General features: G+C 48.6%; 1 protein-coding gene across 2 annotated transcripts in view; it reads right to left on the bottom strand.

Moving 5' to 3' along the window:
- The window catches only part of E2F3 (E2F transcription factor 3), a 95,998-nt gene extending 81,334 nt beyond the window's left edge, over window positions 1-14,664 (bottom strand). Inside the window, exon 1 of one of the 2 annotated variants that reach the window (XM_012476584.2) lies at window positions 14,446-14,664. In XM_012476584.2, the coding sequence (XP_012332007.1) occupies window positions 14,446-14,463 (18 nt within the window). In that variant the 5' untranslated portion in view covers window positions 14,464-14,664. The remainder of the gene's footprint in view (window positions 1-14,445) is intronic. The other variant, XM_012476582.2, reaches the window with a different exon arrangement.
- Between the last annotated feature and the right edge of the window lie 3,530 nt (window positions 14,665-18,194).

Here is an 18,194-nt window from a genome sequence, read left to right as displayed (position 1 = left end):
CTGGAGTGCAATGGCATGATCTTGGCTCACTGCAACCTCCACCTCCTGGGTTCAAGCAATTCTCCTGCCTCAGCCTCCTGAGTAGCTGGGACTACAGGCACACACCACCACGCCCAGCTAGTTTTTGTATTTTTAGGAGAGACGGGTTTCACCATTGGCCAGTCTGTTCTCAAATTGCTGACCTCAGATGATCCACCTGCCTCGGCCTCCCAAAGTGCTGGGATTACAGGCGTGAACCACCATATCCAGCTTTTTTCTTTAAAAAAACAAACTAGAATCCATCAAAGACAAGACCAGGGTATTTATGATGTGGCAAAATCTTCATCAACTATGACACAAGCCACCCAAAGGCAGGGAATTTTGTCTGTTCTGACACTGCTGTATTCCTGGTGCCTAAAACGGTAGCTGGCATATGCTGGGAGCTCAATCCATACCTGCTACATGAGTGAGTCAGTGGGCCCTGTGGCTGAAATGGGGCCACTGTGGGTATCGGTGAGCAAGGAAAACAGCTGTAGAAGCGCCAGCGACGACGGGAATGGCTGCTCAGGGCTCAACTGCCCTGGAAGGGAAGCCCAGCTTAACGACAATGACAACCACAATAACAATATACGTGATGGTGACAACAAACGTCAGAGTGTTTAGCACATGGCCAGGGACGGAGGCAGCGCTTCACACACATTACTGCATTCAATCCTTAGAGTAACGCGATGAGGTCAGAACCACGACTCTCCTCATTTAAGAGATGAGGAAACAGGGTTTGGAGGCAAGTGATGTGGCCAAATCATCTAACTATGAAGTGGGCTTAAAAACCACGCTGAGGCTGGGCGCGGTGGCTCACACCTCTAATCCCAGTACTTTGGGAGGCCGAGGTTGGCGGATCATGAGGTCGAGAAATCGAGACCATCCTGGCCAACATGGTGAAACCATCTCTACTAAAAATACAAAAATTAGCCAGGTATGGTGGCAGGTGCCTGTAGTCCCAGCTACTGGGGAGGGTAAGGCAGGAGAAGCGCTTGAGAACCCAAGAGGCAGAGGTTGCAGTGAGCCAAGATGGCACCACTGCACTCCAGCCTGAAGACAGAGCGAGATTCCGTCTCAAAAAAAAAAAAAAAAAAACCAAGCTGAGAATTTGGTCCTGAGCAGAAAGTTGCTCTTAATTACCCAGTTGAGTCAATGATAAATGCAAAACTTCCTTCCCTGAACTGCAGACTTTGACCCTTTCTTCTGCAAGTTAGAGAAGATTCTAGCAGCCAATTAATACCACGCCTGATCATTAAAAAGACAGGGCTTAGGTGGACTGCACAGAGCACTACTAACAGTGGGAGCAGCGAAGCCCAGTTCTGGGGTGCCGTGGGACGGTCAGGCATTCCAAAGTTAATCCAGCCATGAGAAATCCACGGCTTTTGAAATGTACACCATATTTTAAAATTTAAATATGTACTATATATAGAAAATGCAAACATGATATCCTCTTCTGCCGTTTCTTCAAGACAGTGTGAAGATAATTTCTTTCTTTCTTTTGTTTGAGACAGAGTTTTGCTCTTGTTGCCCAGGCTGGAGTGTAGTGACGCGTTCTCAGCTCACCCCAACCTCTGCCTCCCAGCTTCAAGCGATTCTCCTACCTCAGCCTCCCGAGCAGCTTGGATTATAGGCATGTGCTACCAAGCCTGGCTAATTTTTTGTATTTTGAGTAGAAACAGGGTTTCACCATGTTGGTCAGGCTGGTCTCAAACTTCTGACCTCAGGTGATCCACCCGCCTCGGCCTCCCAAAGTGCTGGGATTACAGGCGTGAGCCACCACACCCGGCCCCAGTGTGGAGAGAATTTCAATTGTTGTTAACTGGGGATGCTACTGGCACCTAGGTGGGTGGAGGCCAGGGATCCTGCTAAACTTGCTATGGTGCACAGGACAGTTCTGCACCAGAAAGAAGCACCTGACCCAAATGTCAAGAGTGCTGAGGTCCTGTTCTAGCGTGAAACCTCCTGAAGCCTCCTTTGTCCATCAAGTTTGGATGCCTAAGAAACTTTCTATTTCCTTATGGTCTTCACTGTCCTTTCTTTTCTTAGTTATTGAAGAAAATGTGTCATCTCCCCTGTCTCCTGATCAACTCTTTCAGGGCCAGAACATCTTAGCCTCTGAAACTCCCAGAGTATCAGGAATTGCATTCTGCACAAAAGTGGGTATTCAGTAAGACCCTGTCCAATAGGTTTGTTTTCTCTGAAGGAGGTAAAAATGCTGAAAGTTCAGATTTGATGAGTACTCAAGAGTTCCTACCATGGGGAGTGGCGAGTGGGAGGGAACTAAGGAACACGAGGTACATTTCGTGTAAACACTATCTCATTTAATCCTCCCAGCCAGTGAAGGAGAGAGGATCACTATTTTAGGTAACTACAGCTCATGGATGTAATTGATAAAAGGTCATACAATGGTAATTGGCAGAGCGTGTTTCTAGAGACAGATCTTCGAGTCCACACGCCTTCCACACCACACCACTGTGGTACGCACAGGTTTCCAAAGCTGAAAACCTTGCCTCCTACAGACTATTCCTAGAATTGGGATGTCTGAGATGCTAACAAGGAAAGCAGCAACATGAAAGGTGGGAAACTTTACGTTATTAGTGTGATTGCCACAAGTCTTGCTACCCAACATAGTGACAAAATTAATCAATGAAAGGGGTATTGCAAATTGGGTTTAAACACAAGTAACGTATTTAGAAATCAATTATAGAGATACTTAGAATTTACATGGCTCTATCCTCCACAGGAATATTCAAAGGCTCATACGTCTAAATTTTAGAATGCTAGACCTTAAGAAAATAAATTGAAGATTTTCTTTTTTTTAATCAGCAAAATCAGAGAGAGTAGGAAATCATGGCAAAAAGAGCTATCTTGGTTCAGGACATGACTATGTGAACTTTCTGGACGCACAGCACTCTCCAGCTAGCTCTCTGCTTTGTGAGGTTGCAAACTGTGGGCTTTCTCACGGCAGCTGGGAGACGGGGTGAAGCATGTAATAAATAACATCTGATGGCTCGACTCTGCAAACCCTGAGAGTATCGATCCCCAAAAATCAACCTGATGAATTTGTCTCGTTTTCATATTACAGAGGGAGAAGTGAAAATGATGAAAGGTTTTTGTGGCACCATGTTCAATTTCTTTCATGTGTAAGCTAAGGAGACCGGGTCTTGGCCTGCTACTGTTCATCAAGACTTCCACTATAACCTCTGTGCCAAAGTCACATTTCCAGGGCTCAGCCTCAGCCCCCTACAAAACCGGATGGCCTACGGTGTCACTCACAAGCACCCCATCCATTCTAACAAACCACGCCTTCTACACGGTGCACATCCCAGACAGGAGAAGTTGGCCTCACCCATCCTTCTAGCCCCCGGAGTTAAACATTTGGGACTCAAAGGTCTTGTACTTCTTTTCTCCCTTAACTTGCCCTTCACTTCCACCTGCCTTTTCACACCATCACTGTTGCCATCTTGCTTCCAGACTCATCAGCTCTGTAACACCTGTATTCTAAAGAATGTGCTCTGGTCCTCTGATTCACGTTTCTGGCTCGGTCTACTTGGTTACGTGTGTTCCAAGCAGGTCTAGACCCAACAGAATGAAAAGCTTTCCTATTGTTAAGGCAGAAAAATGACACAAGGGTACCCAGCTAGTACTGGTGCCTGGCGTGCAGCCACCAAGCCCACTTTGACCTCCTGAGCTTGGAGTCACAATTGCTTGGGAGCCACTTCTTGTTTCACATCTTTTAAGTTTTGGGTGACCCGTCTTTTCTGCAGGGAGGACAGGGCTAGCTCTGTCACCAAGGCTGGAGTACAGCAGTGCAATCTCAGCTATCTGCAACCTCTGCCTCCTGGGTTCAAGTCATTCTCCTGCCTCAGCCTCCCGAGTAGCTGGGATTACAGGCACGTGCCACCACGCCTTGCTAATTTTTGTACTTTTAGTAGAGACGGGGTTTCACCATGTTGGCCAAGATGGTCTCAATCTCTTGACCACGTGATCCACCCGCCTTAGCCTCCAAAAGTGCTGGGATTACAGGCATGAGCCACTGCGCCCGGCCTGGTGACTCATCTTTGTACGGTTTGCCTTGGCTACAACCTGGAAGTCCACAGGTTTTGGAACCACAAGACCGAGCAAGAGGCTTGGGGCCCTGGAGTCTGCAGGCCTGTCCGCTCCAACCGAGAAACAGCTGAGATGAGTACTGGGATGAGTACCATGCGCGTGGATGCAGCTCCTGCCTTCACCTGGACAATCTAGTTTCAATGACCTTTCCCTGTGCTCAACTAGCAGTGCTTCCAGAATGTTTCATCAGAATGTCTTAGCGCTTCTCTGATTGAGGATATGGATGGAGCCTAAGGAATCTGCATCCGAAACAAGGGCTACAGGCAATCAGGTAAACTTGAGAAACACTGGATTCTTTCTTTTTGACAGGTATCTTGGGTTTTTAGTACTTAATACGATGCCAGAGACCACAGAGGACAAATACTACAAATAAGCTGAGACTATGGAGCCAGGCTCCTTGGGTTTAATTTCAGTTGCCCCACTTATTAGTGGAGCCCTGAGCCAGGCCATTAACCCCTGGCTGTCTGTTTCCCTGTGTAGAACAAGGATGATAATGATACCCACTTCATAGGTTGTTATGTGGATAATGTGCTAATGCGAGGAAAGCACTTAGTTTAGTGCCCTCGATACATGCAGGCACTCGATAAACATTAGCTATTATTATGCCATAGACCAGAGACTGCTGAGTGGCAGCCCTTAAGCCAAATCTGGCCGAGAGACCTATTTTGTTTGGCCTGCGCAATTTCCTTTTAAATTGAGCCAACATTTTAAAACCGGTAGATTTGAGGCATTTTGAGAAGGTTGAAGACCTGGCAAAACACTGGGCCTGCTATTCCCTCTGGCAGCCACTGCCTGCGACCAGGTCCCAAGGCCTCCTTTTGATAGCACGTTTCTTCTTTGTTCATGAAGAACCCCCACCCCACTCAAACTTCCCACCCCCAGTTTACTCCCTGCCTAGGAAGGCACCCCAATTCTAAATCAGTTTTGCCAACACATCCAACCTTCGGTCCTGTTGTTTCCCCATACCGATGACTCTAGTCCAGAATGCTGCCTCCTGACGCCAATCTTTCTGCCTGCCTGCCTTTGACTTCTGTCTCCCTGCCAGGAAGGGCCTCCCCAATCTTCCCTTTCCACCGACCCCAGTGGTTCCAACTGAGCACATTAAAAAAAAAATCCATGTCTTAATCTCACCCCCAGACATTCTGATTAGACTGGGTGGGGCCTAGGTATCAGTATTTTTAAAAAGCGCCCCAGGAGAGTCAAGTGTGCGCCCTAATGCGCTCCGAGATTGACAACCACGGGAGCCTTGGCCTCCCCATCTCACGGCCCAGCTGGAGTCCAGTGACTCTCACCTGTTCCTCGGCACTTCCTGTCGACACCACATAACCGAGGACTGGATGAGTCTTGTGTTCTCCCAGCCGCCTGTCTAGTCTTCCTCACAGATCAATTTGTGTTTAAAGCTTGTCTCCTCGACAGACTGTAAACTCAAGAGTGGGCGGCTCACACCTCATACTTCTGCACCCCCAGCAGGGCTAATGGGGTGCCAAGCGCATGGAAGGTGTCTAATGAACGCGCCTCTTCTCAGGTGTCCGAGTCTACAGCGTGGCGGGCACTGCAGGTACCACGTGATGAAGAAGCAAGCCAGACCGATTTCTTGGAGCTTACAGGTTTGGAGGAGGAGTAAGTCAAGAACACGAAAGATTAGGATACGAGGCAGCCCATGCGGTGCTACGGGAAAGAAGCAGTAACCCGAGGGAAGGGAGAGGCCCAAGCCCCCCTGGGAAACCGGGGGAGGCTGTGCCTGCACCTTCCCTTGATGTGGGCCTCAAGGGCCAGTGGGAGGAGGGCAACAGAAGGAGCAAGGTGGAGAGGGAGAAGCCGCGAGCAAACTCACCAGAGGGAAACCTGCGGCCTCCGGCGGCACCACACCACTGCAGCAGCCGAGTGAATGGGAAGCAGGACAGGAAAGGCAAGATTTCACCATCCCTTGATGCCAGGAAAAGGTGGTAATTAACTTGGTAAGTCCGGGAAGCAGCCACTGAAGGCGGCAAGTCTGCTTTTTTCTAACAGCCAGGCCGAGGGCAAGGTGAGGAGAAGAGGAAGGAACAGACATAACATAGAAAAGGAGGGGTGGGTCGTGTGCGGTGGCTCACGCTTGCAATCCCAGCACTTTGGGAGGCCTCGGTGGGCGGATCACGAGATCAGGAGATAGAGACCATCCTGGCCAACATAGTGAAACCCCATCTCTACTAAAATACAAAAAATTAGCCGGGCGTGGTGACTTACACCAGTAGTCCCAGCTACTCGGGAGGCTGAGGCAGGGGAATCGCTTGAACCTGGAAGGCAGAGGTTGCAGTGAGCTGAAATTGCACCACTGTACTCAGCCTGGCGATAGAGCAAGACTCCATCTCAAAAAACAACAAAAAAGGAGGGGTGAGGAGATGAGAAGGGGAAAGGGAGGCCCAGAAGCAGCCTTCATTGCCTCTGGAGAGCAAGACAACCCCCCGCCCTGCCTCCATATACACACACTGGCAGGGGCTTCGAGTCTGGTAGGCCCAGGAGCCCAGACACCCTGATTCTTGCCATTCAGTCTTAAGCCATGGTTTACTGTACAGGAGTGAAATTCTGTTAATAGTGTCATTCATGCTAATAGTGCCGCTTTATTAACACATTTAATCACAGAAATAAAGGTTTTATTCATGACACTATCACTACTGATAGTACTACTATAAGAAGCTTATTCTTCTGTTCTTTCTCCCAAGTCAATGGGCAGCTTATAAAGAAATACAAAGACCCTAGACCCTAAAGACTGCATTAGGGGAGAGCCATTCCACGGTTTGCTTCTCCTTCCCATCATCAGCATTTTTAGAGAGGTGCAGTGGGCTAAAATGAACCGTAAGGGCTACTTAAGAAAATAGATCAGGCCAGGAACGGTGGCTCACGCCTGTAATCCCAGCACATTGGGAAGCTCAGGCGGGCAGATCACTTGAGGTCAGGAGTTCAAGACCAGCCTGACCATCATGGTGAAACACCGTCTCTACTAAAATACAAAAAAATTAGCCGGGCATGGTGGCGCACACCTGTAATCCCAGTTACTGGGGAGGCTGAGGCAGAAGAATGGCTTGAACCTGGGAGGCAGAGGTTGGGGTGAGCTGAGATCGCACCACTGCACTCCAGCCTGGGCGACAGAGCAAGACTTGGTCTCCAAAAAAAAAAGGAAAACCGAGACAATAGATCACAAAAGGACAGCCCATGAGACGACTGTGGAAGGTAAGGGCAATTCCCCATGTTTCTACTTAACACATAATCCTTCTTACGTGCCAGACACTGGTCTAAGCACTTTACAAGTAAGAACTCATTTCAACTTCCTAACCCCATAAGGTAGATACTACCATTGTTTCCAATTTACCGATGAGGAAACGAAAACAGAGGCCAAGTTTCTTGCCCAAAGTCACAGGGCTAGGAGAGCCAGAACAAGAACACAGGCACTCACTCCAGGCTAAGTGGCCTGACCTTACACTCAGCTGCCCCTCAGTGCCCTTTAGGACAGAGAGCAGGTGATAAACACAGGAGCCTCCTCCTCTCCAAGGGGCTGCCAGATGCGGAAAGGCACACAGGAGGCAGCGTGGGCCTCAGGGATGCTGCTCTAGTTATGTATCAGAAATGGAGCCCCAAAGCATCAGAAACGGGGAAGGGCAGAGTGGAACGAAAATATATAGGTCCTGAGTTCGCTGCCCGCTATTCTCAGAGTCCAGAGCTACCACCCTTCAGGATCATAAAAACTAGAGCAGAGAGAAGCTGTCCTCAGCAGCAAGTCAAGAGCAACTGGCTGGGAGGACCCAAGGCATTCAAGTCCTCCACTGTCTCAGACAAACTCTACTTTGCCAAAAAACTTTCCGGAGGAAATCAGCTTCACTGACTGTTAGACCGTATCTACACTGGACACCTTTCTGGTTTGTGGATTACAGATAAGCCATATATCCCTGTCCCTAACGAGTCAGTGCACTACAGCCACGTTAGATTATGTTTCACTTTCAGGCCTCAGGGCTTGAAGCAATTCTATTTTTAAGCTTTCTCAGTTCCAAAAAGGAAAAGAAGGCATTTTAAGGAAATTAGCTTTGGCCAAAGGAATGACAACTTCCTCTGAAAGAGTTAACTGATTACCTGCTTTGCTAAACCAGAAATTATGGAGCTAACCACAGAGGAAGAACACTTTGTTCAATGGCTGGGCAAGGGCTAGGGACCTCTGGAAGCCATGACAGTCACTCAGGACGTGGATGGCCTAGGACAAAACCCCCTATTACTACCAGAGGGGCACTGTCTATCCCCTAGAAAGTTTCAAAAATCCTTTCCAATTCTATTCTCTATAAAGCATGTTTTACTTTTTGAGCTACAGAAATGATATAATCACAGAAGATAAATTTGCAAATATCAAATAAATCTTTAAAAATACTATCATGTTTTGAAAAGTCAGTCATTCTTTCATTTTTTAAAGAATTCCCTTTCATTTAACATCCAAAGTAGCCTTGCTTATTTTGTATCTTGGGGAATAGGTCATTACTCCACAGCCAACTGTTTAAAGGACACTTCTTGATGTGCACCTTTAAAAACAAAAATGTTACCACTCCTGACAGAAATCTAAAATGTGTTCTACACACCCCAATTTTCCCATGTAGGGCTCATGAGACACAGTTAACCTTCTCTTGGTGAATGAGGCTTCTAAGAATTCAAGAGTCTCCAGTTTCAGTTCTGGCTTTGCCACTAGCAAAGACCTGTGACCTTGGGCAAGTCATTTAACAGCACTGGGCCTGAATTTCCTCTCCTGCAAAATGAAGGGGATTGGGCAGATGAGGACTCTGCTGCCTTACAGCTCTCAAACATTACAATTCCGCGACCAGTGTAAATACCAACTATTGCCCATGCCAACCTAAAGTGTGGTTCTCAGTGACTGTCAAGTTCTAAGAATGTTGTCTGGACCATACAAATGGCCCCAGACAGTTGGGCTACAGTAATAGAAAGCAGACTAAAGTCAATTATTTTGTATTCTTTTTATCCCCTTCCTGTTCCATCGGTGGTCAGTTCTCACTGCTTTCCACCTCGAGATGACATAAATCCCTGCCTTAGTTTACAAAGCTAAGTGGGGACCTGTGTCACTCAGATTCGTCAGCAAAGCAAAGTGCATCTGGGCTTGTTGATATAATCTGGCAACCAGTGGCCTTTATCACTTCTCCTCCAAAGTTATATTGCATTGGATAGGAGAGTATTTGAGGGCAAAATTATATTTTTTAAAAGTTAAATTGTAGACAAATACGGTGGCCATAAGACTGACCCCAGTTAAGGTTGGGGAAAGAATGCATTCTTGAATTCCAAAAACACATTGCTTTTAGAGGAGAGGGTTTGAAACAAGTGTGAGCAGAAAATAAACCAGTTTCCCTCTTAGTGAAACAAAAACGAGGTTGTTATCCCCCTATAATAATCCCTACTCTTCAGGTTTCCTGTCCAAAGGCAGTTGTTGCTTTTCAGTACCTTCTGTTGTATAACTTTTCTTTGTGAAAGACACATTTTCCTAGTCACTTTTTGAAGCCAAAGAGAGGGTCAGGGTAGGAGGAAGGAAGATACTATTAGTGGTTTCCTATATTTACCTCTTTCCCAGTTATCTTCCCTTGTTAAGTCTCATGAGAAATGATTAGTAGAAAAAATGCTTTTTAGCAATTGCAAATACAGTTCCTGAAACATTCTGTTAAAACTAGTAAGAGGCCAGGCGTGGTGGCTCACGCCTATAATCCCAGCACTTTGGGAGGCCGAGGCGGGTGGATCACGAGGTCAAGAGATCGAGACCATATTGGTCAACATGGTGAAACCCCGTCTCTACTAAAAATACAAAAAAATTAGCTGGGCATGGTGGCGCACGCCTGTAGTCCCAGCTACTCAGGAGGCTGAGACAGGAGAATTGCTTGAACCCAGGAGGCGGAGGTTGTGGTGAGCCGAGATTGCGCCATTGCACTCCAGCCTGGGTAACAAGAGTGAAACTCTGTCTCAAAAAAAAGAAAAAAAAAAAAAAAGACTAATAACAAGAATGAAAATACACATTAAACCACAAATTTAGTACCTCAAAGAATTCAGGGACATTTCCCCTCTTTAAGAAACAAAATTTTGAAATCTACTTTCTTAGCCATGCACCATTTCAAGTGGTTTCATGGAAATCTATCAGGGACCTGGTGAGCATAGGCAACTGATTTTCACTCATCCTAGTTAAAACTGTTAATAGAAAATAGATGGTTAAAAGGGAATCGAAGTTGGTTAGCTTGGGAAAGTAGATGTAAACTGCTCCTACAAATGGAAAAATTGTTAAATCAGGTTAAGTTAGGAAAAGCAGCCAAAAAATTATGAATACTTGAAGCTATTTGCCAAATGAGTCCAAGTCCCTAAGAAAGAGGTTAAAGGTATGGATGAAATACCTTTGCAGATGGCATTAAAGACAGAAGAGTTAAAGGAAAACTACTGCTTTATGTATTTCTAAGAAACCACAAGAAAAGCTTTCACCCCCATCTTTCAGTCTCCAGGTATTTTTATTTATTCATGTCTAGGCTTAGAATATTATTTTCTGTTTTCGAGTTCGCTTTACACAGCACAACATTAATCTCAGAACCCACTCTTCCAAGTAATACACAAGGCGGTGATTTATAGAAAAACAAAAAAATCCTTTCCTGTTCACAATCTGGAGTTCTTCAGCTCAGTGCCATATTTAAGGGTGCTTTGTTTCAGAGGATGATTAGAGTGGCGCCCTTGGTACTGATTATAGTGGAGCTATTTGTACTGCCCAAGTCTGGACACCGCATTATATTAAAACTTCCATTTTGGGGTATGTAGTGACTAAAAATTGTCTCCCAGCTTAAACTTGGCATCAACCATATATCTCAGCAGAAGCAAGATTATTGAGTATAGAACCACAGGAACCCAGCACTTTTCTTTTTATACTTCTGCAGGAAAAGAGACCCTGCTGAAATAGCACCTATGGTTCCTCCATTCTTAGATGAAAATTTCAAGCATTGAGGGCTCTTTCCCAAAGTATAATCAGTAGGTTGCCATGACTGTGATAGGCCATCATCTCTTGCATTACTAGATCCCAAATTTTCTAGAATAAAATCATTTTAGCTTCTTTTTAGAAGCAGCAGCAGAAAATGATGAAGCCTTGTCTGCTCCATTGAATAGCACTTCTGACTATGGTTTCTCTGGAGTTCCTACATTTCCAACAGTTCCCCAACTAAAATGGAATTTATGTAATGCATGTCTCTGACATGGTGAAGATTGAGAGCTTAGCTCTAACGAAAGCCACTAAGCATGAACTGCACCCAAAAGTTGGCAGGGCTGTGGAATCATGGACAGAGTACAACTCAGGCAAAAAAGTGAGGATGATATGGCCTTAACCTGTCACAATTCAAGGCATATGCTTGGCAGTTCAACATCACTATCTCCATATAGGCATGTCTTACTGAAATGCCCGTTTTACCCCTAGGATGGCCATGTTTTATATGTTTAAAAGCCCAAATTAATTGGGCATAAATAATTAATTACATATCACTTTCAAGTCTTTTTTAACAGTTCTGTTCATATATGTCAACAAAGGGACCAAGTGCACCTGGCCTTACACTATTTCGCTAAATGAGAAAAAAATTAACATTTGTATAATAAATATGAATTGCCCTGGGTGTCTATTTTTTCCAGGCACTGTGCTAAGCATTTCGCGTGCATTATCATATTCAGCTCTTCAAAAGAACCTTAAAGGTGACACTGTTATTGTCCCTATGTTACAGAAGAAGAAACTGAGTTGAGAGATTATTTGCCAATGGACATACAATTTGTAAATAACAGATGCTTTACAGCTGGGAAAGTAGTATTCGTATTTTCCTGCCATTGAAAAAAAGGTGAAGAAGTTGCTTCTGGTTAAATTCTTAGATATTCTTGAGACAGAACTTGAGATCAGAACCAGATGGGTCTGCAACTCTGGCCACCTGAAGACTTTTCAACCTCTTCTTGGACACAGAGTGTTCAGACGGTCTTTGTTCAGCCAATCACTTAGCTTTCCCCATTCTCTCGTTCCTGCTTAGGAAAAGAGTTATCAACAAAATTCAAAATTCAAAGACTTAAGTGGAAGTCTAATATAATTTCGATAAGAAAAACAATAAATCAAACTTTATACTCAGTGCTTAGGGCTTTGTATGCATTGACTAGATAAATTTCCTACATCCTCCCAGAAGAAATTGCTCGCTTTTTTTTTTCTGAGCCGGAGTTTCCCTCTTGTTACTCAGGCTGGAGTGCAATGGCGCATCTCGGCTCACCGCAACCTCCCTCCGCCTCCTGGGTTCAAGCAATTCTCCTGCCTCAGCATCCCGAGTAGCTGGGACTACAGGCGCGCGCCACCATGCTCGGCTAATTTTTTGTATGTTTAGTAGAGACGGGGTTTCACCATGTTGACCAGGATGGTCGCGATCTCTTGACCTCGTGATCCACCCGCCTCGGCCTCCCAAAGTGTTGGGATTATAGGCTTGAGCCACCGCGCCCGGCCTGCTTTTTTTTTTTTTTTTGAGGGAGTCTCACTTTGTCACTAGACTGGAGTGCGGTGATGTGATCTTGGCTCACTGCAACCTCCACCTCCTGGGTTCAAGTGATTCTCCTGCCTCAGCCTCCCGAGTAGCTGGGACCACAGGTGCACGCCACCACGCCCATAATTCCAGCCACTCGGGAGGCGGAGGCAGGAGAATTGCTTGAACCCAAGAGGTGGAGGTTGCAGTGAGCCGAGATCACGCCACTGCACTCCAGCCTGAACAACATAGCAAGACTCCATCTCAAAAAAAAAAAAAAAAAAAAAAAAACAGGGTAATGATTCAGCATACATTGCAATCTTATATAAAAAAAATTTCTGAATATGTATACAAGTAATATTTATATTCCTGTAATGAAAAATCTTGTGTGTGCACACAAAAAGGGATATTATTCCTGGAATAGTAATTCATGTCAAGGAGCATAAAGTTTTGAAATAAGTTGGAAGATGGTGAGGATAATTTTGTATACTTTAAATACTTAAATACAATGAACTATGTATAATAAACTTGGCTAGAAAGATAGTCTTAGAGACCTGGCTCAACAAGCACTGTTAAGATTTTTTAAAAAGCCATTTGATGGTCTTATAATTTTCCATTATCAAACTACCCCCATAAATCTGTGAATCTAACCCAAGAAGTATGTCAATAGCTGATTGTTTAAGGTTAGGTTTATGAAATAGTAACAGAACTGTGCAGGGGTCAAATATGCTTAAAATATGCCCAAACATGCTTAGGTGAAGTCAGTAAGAGTATTTGAAGCTAATAAAAGCATGGCATATTCTTGTGACTGAAAACCCAGCACACCGGATACTGTTATGTGTAAGCAGGTACAGTGCTCCGTTTCCCCCCTGCTGGCAGACCCTCGTCACTAAAAAAACGATGAGCTTCTTTGACTACGACTACATCACACATGCCCAGCAAGTATCTCTGGGGCTTGAAAGCAGTTAAGATCGAACCTGGGGAGAAATTGGGCACAGGAAGGAAATTAAAAAACGCCGAATTATTCCCAAACCCATCCCACTGCCCTAAGCGCTGCCTATGTGCTGACTTTCTTAGAGACTCCCGCAAAATCTTGATTCTCCAAAAATTAAACCCATTTGGAGCTGAGACAAGGTGAGGTCCACGCCTGGTATGATCAAGCTACCATGGATCTCACTGAGTCTGGTTCGGTTCTAGCCCCGTGGAGGCCAAGCCTCACCACGAGGGTGAAGACCTGGAGGCATGGAGGAAGGGAATGAAGGCGAGAAAAGGAGAAAGGGGGAGACCTCCGGGCCACACTTCTTTCTAGTACCAACAAAAAGAGAAGCCGCATACTGACCTAAATCATCTCTCAAAGGCGCTTTATAAATTACAGGGACAAAGGGAGGGGGTGGCGGGTGGCCCGGGAATCCTACAGACACCCTACCTCTGACCCGCCCCCCTCCCCCTCCAGCACAAGGGAAAGAACACAGAAAACAGAGCTCAACTCGGCCATTGGCGACAAGCCCCCTCCGGTTTTCTATCGCCCATCCATTCGTCCGCTAGAAAAAAAATCCACGTAAACACCACAGCCACCCCCTGGGGCAGACACTCCCGCTCCGAGGTTCCTAGAACAGGAGGCCGGGGCATTTACTTAGTTAGATTTTTCTTGCTTACTCATTTCCCTCGAGCACCCAACCCCCCGTTCCCACTCCAAAACCCCGCTCAACCGCCTACCCTCACCGCTCCAGCCCCCAACAGAATTCGGTGCCCCCGCGGCGTCGGCGGCCCCCGAGCCGTCCCGGTCACTAACCTGCTGCTGTAAGGGCATTTCCGAAACCAGCCTAGCTCCAGGGGGAGGTGGGGGACCGGCTGGAGAGGGGGCCCGGAGGGCCGAAGAGACCGGCGGCGCCGGGCGAGGGCGGGCGCCGGTGGGGGGGTGGGGAGAGGAGAGGGAGGGTGGCGGTGCCGGGGACGGGTGCGAGGGCGCCGGGACCGTCCCAGGCCAGGGAGCCGGCGAGCAGGAGGAAGTGGGTGCCCCCCTCTCCCCCTCCAGCGCCCCCTCCCGCCGCCGCCTCCTCCCCAGTCACAGGCGCGTCCTCCGCGCACGTGTGCGAAACGTCACCGGCGGGTCCCGGAGAGAGGGACAGACCCAGGCGGCGGGACGGGAACCCGGCTGCCCCCGCCCTCCGTCGCCGGGGGGCGGAGAGGGGGACAGGGCGGGGAAGGAAGGGGCAAGTGGAGAGGCGGGTCAAGGGCAGGCCCGGGGCCCGGCGAGGAAGGCCTGGGCGCTCGGGCCACGCGGGCGCCGCCGCTGCCACCGCCAGGATGCGCCCAGGCCGGAGCGCCAGCCCGCGAGCCCCTCACCCCAGAGAGCCCACGCCCCAGTCCGCACCCGGCTTCCAGCCCCACCTCCCCCACGCCCGACTCCCCTCCACCTCCCCCAGCCTCTTTGTTGCCGGGAGTTACAGATCCTAAAATGTGTCAAGCGCAGCCCCGCCGATCCCCTGCGCTCGGAGCACGCCGCAGGGACCCCCGGCCGCCAACGGGCCTCCGAGGCCGACTGGGGGCGTGCACCCCAAGAGTCCCCCGATTTCCACCCCTTGGAGCCCCCCGCACCCCGGTTCACTACTCCCTCCCCCACCCCCTTCTTCATCCGGGGCGTGACCCCTTCCTACGCCCGAGAAAGAGGAAGCTTCGAGTTGCAGGGGAAGGGACAGTGGGGGTAGGGAAAAGTGCAGGAAAAGAAGGGGGGGGCCGAGAAAAGTTTTGGAGTGTTGGATGTGGTTCGCGCCAAGGCAACCCCCGCCGCCCCGCGCTCCTGGCCGAGCCCCCCGACCCTCCTGGCGCGGGGGAGAGCACTCAAGTCAACAATGAACCCTTGCCGGAGGGGCAGCCCCCGAGACCCACGATGCTCGCCCTGCAGCACGCCCACGACCCGCGCGGTGCAAGCCCACCTCCCGCCTGGGCTGGGGACGCTGGGGAGGAAGGGTATTACCGGAGGGCCGCCGCCGCCGCTGCCGCCGCGTCCCAGCGCTGGTGGCTGCTGCAGCAGCCCGGCTCTGCTGGAGGGTCCGTGCGGCGTGGTGTAGAGGAGGCTGCCGGCGATCTGCTCCGCGCCGGGGGCACTGGGGAGGAGGGGGCCGGCGGCGACGGCGCCGCTGTGGAGGGAGGAGGAACAGGAGGTGGTGGAAGTGTTCGTGGTGAGGATCTGGATGTACGCGCCCGGGGCGGCGGCGGCGAAGCCGGGGCTGGCTAGCAGTGCCCTTTTGTCCATGGAGGCTGCAGCGGCGGCGGCGACGACAGCCGCCCCCTCCCCACCCCTGGCAGTCACCAGGTACGGCTCCAGAGCGGGCTGGATCCCCTTTCTCATCTCTCGCTCCTGCTCTTTTTAGTGTTACGGTATATTAATATATTTTTTCAATTTCTTTATTATTTGCAGTCGGAGTTTCCAAGTCTGTCCTTCTCTCCTCCCCGCCCGGCGCTTCCGAGCCCCCTCTCTCTCTTTTCTTTTTATTTTTCCGCACCGCACAGGCCCCGGGGGCCAAAAATAATCGGGGCTCTGGAGAGAGGAGGGTCCCGGTCGCACGGATATCGGGCCCCAAGCGGGGATGGAGGCGTCGGGGGCGGCCGATGCAACGGATTGCGAGGCGGCGGCGGCAGCCCGGGTGCTGCGGCCGGCAGCTGAAAAATGGCTCCAGGAAGCTGCTGCTGACAATGAATGAAGGGATACGGTTTACGCGCCAAGGTCCTCCCGCGAAACTCAGATTTCCCGCCGGCTTTTCAAACCATATTTGCATATCCCCGCCCCTCAACCCGCCGAGGACCGTTCCCACAGCCCATTGGGCCTCTATCTTTTTAATTCAGTCCCAATCGTGGAGCAGGGCCGCGACTTGCTGGTTTCCATTGGCTGTCGTGCATTATGGTTACCGGGGCGACAGGGACCCTATTTGCATAGATCTCCTTGATTGGCTGGGAGAAAAGCAGTTTTTAGGGGGTGGGGCAAAGATTTTCCTTCTCTCCCACGGAAGACCACGCCTGGCCTAGGCTCCGCCCCTGTCCCCGCCCGCCCGCCGGGCCGGCGCTACTGACCTGGGCAGGGACTCCGCGCCCCGCAGACTCAGTGTAGATCTAGTCTAGAGCGCAAGTTTCGCTTTTGGGAATTGTCAAGGTGACTAAGGGGACACTCTTTTTCCTTTGACCAGTCAGTGCAATATACGAACAACAGCAGGAGATTCTTCCAAATATGTGCCAAAGCAAGTTGGACCATGCGGATGATGCCTGGCAGGTGGAAAAGGAGCCCTTTAAATCGTGGGCTTCTCCCTTCCTGAAATCCAACCAATGACAGGACGAGAGCTGATCCCGAGACCGGGGCTGATAGACAGAAGCATGTGGGCAGACAGAATCGTGGGGGCAGAAGGTTCAGCAGACGCGGTTGCGGGCACCAGTTAACATTCCAGATCATTCCCAGTACCTTCATTATTGGCCTGGATAGGGGTAAAGTAAAAAATTAACTCTTTTGTCTTACAACGAGTATTGGTTTGAATCCAGCATACATTCCCTCTGGCCCAGAAACACCCAGGGCAGTTAATCAGGGCTAACCTAGAACTGATCTGCGAGTTTCTAATCCGCCAAGCAGTAATCCGAAAAAGAACACGCTTCCCACGATGACGTCGTGCCCCCAACGAACGCTGGCACGCCCGGGCATCAGCACTTTATATCTTCAGTTTTGTAGGAAGTTCTCTGACTGGAAGCAAACACAACGACTCAAACCTATCTCAAAACATTTTTAAATAGTGTTTTTTGTTTGTTTGTTTAGTAAACTAGAAATTGTCATCAGAAAAAATGTGAAATGATTGTCAAACTGACTCCTGAATTGGTGCAAATATTCATGGGTCTTAAAGATTGCTCCTAAGACTGAGCAGGAAGAGACCCCTGCAGGAATGTGGGGAAAGCTATATATGTAGAGAGTTGCTCATAATTTATAGTTATGTGCAAAACAGCTCCTGAATTGCTGCTGCTCATAGGTGATGAGGATTGCAACACCTTGAGCCCTTTCACAAGATTTTCATTACTATCATTATTAATTTCCCAAAACTCATACTCAGAATGCTACGAAAAACCTGATAAGATGTGTCAGCTCAGGCTAGGACTCCTTAATATTTTAGTCTTGTTACTTTTCTGAAACAGATGAGTTAAAAGTCCTATTAAACCTTGCACCAGGCTCAGGAATATTTTAGTCTAACATTCAAGCTAGTTGAGGATCCATAGCCCTAAACATTTGTTGACACTGGTAGAAGTGACACAATTTTTTTTTTTTTTGACAGTCTCGCTCTTGTTGCCCAGGCTGGAGTGCAGTGTCGCCATCTCAGGTCACTGCTGCCTGAGCTTCCTGAGTAGCTGGGACTACAGGTGTGCGCCACCACACCTGGCTAATTTTTGTATTTTTAGTAGAGACACGGTTTCATCATGTTGGCAAGGCTGGTCTGGAACTCCTCACCCTAGGTGATCCGCCCGCTTGGCCTCCCAAAGTGCTGGGATTACAGGCTTGAGCCACGGTGC

The sequence above is a fragment of the Aotus nancymaae genome, unplaced genomic scaffold, assembly GCF_030222135.1.
Source record: "Aotus nancymaae isolate 86718 unplaced genomic scaffold, 86718_ANA_hifiasm-v0.15.2.pri h1tg000051l, whole genome shotgun sequence".
Lineage (NCBI taxonomy): Eukaryota > Metazoa > Chordata > Mammalia > Primates > Aotidae > Aotus > Aotus nancymaae.
Note: the sequence above shows the minus strand (reverse complement) of the source record. Positions and strands in the feature narration are given on the sequence as shown.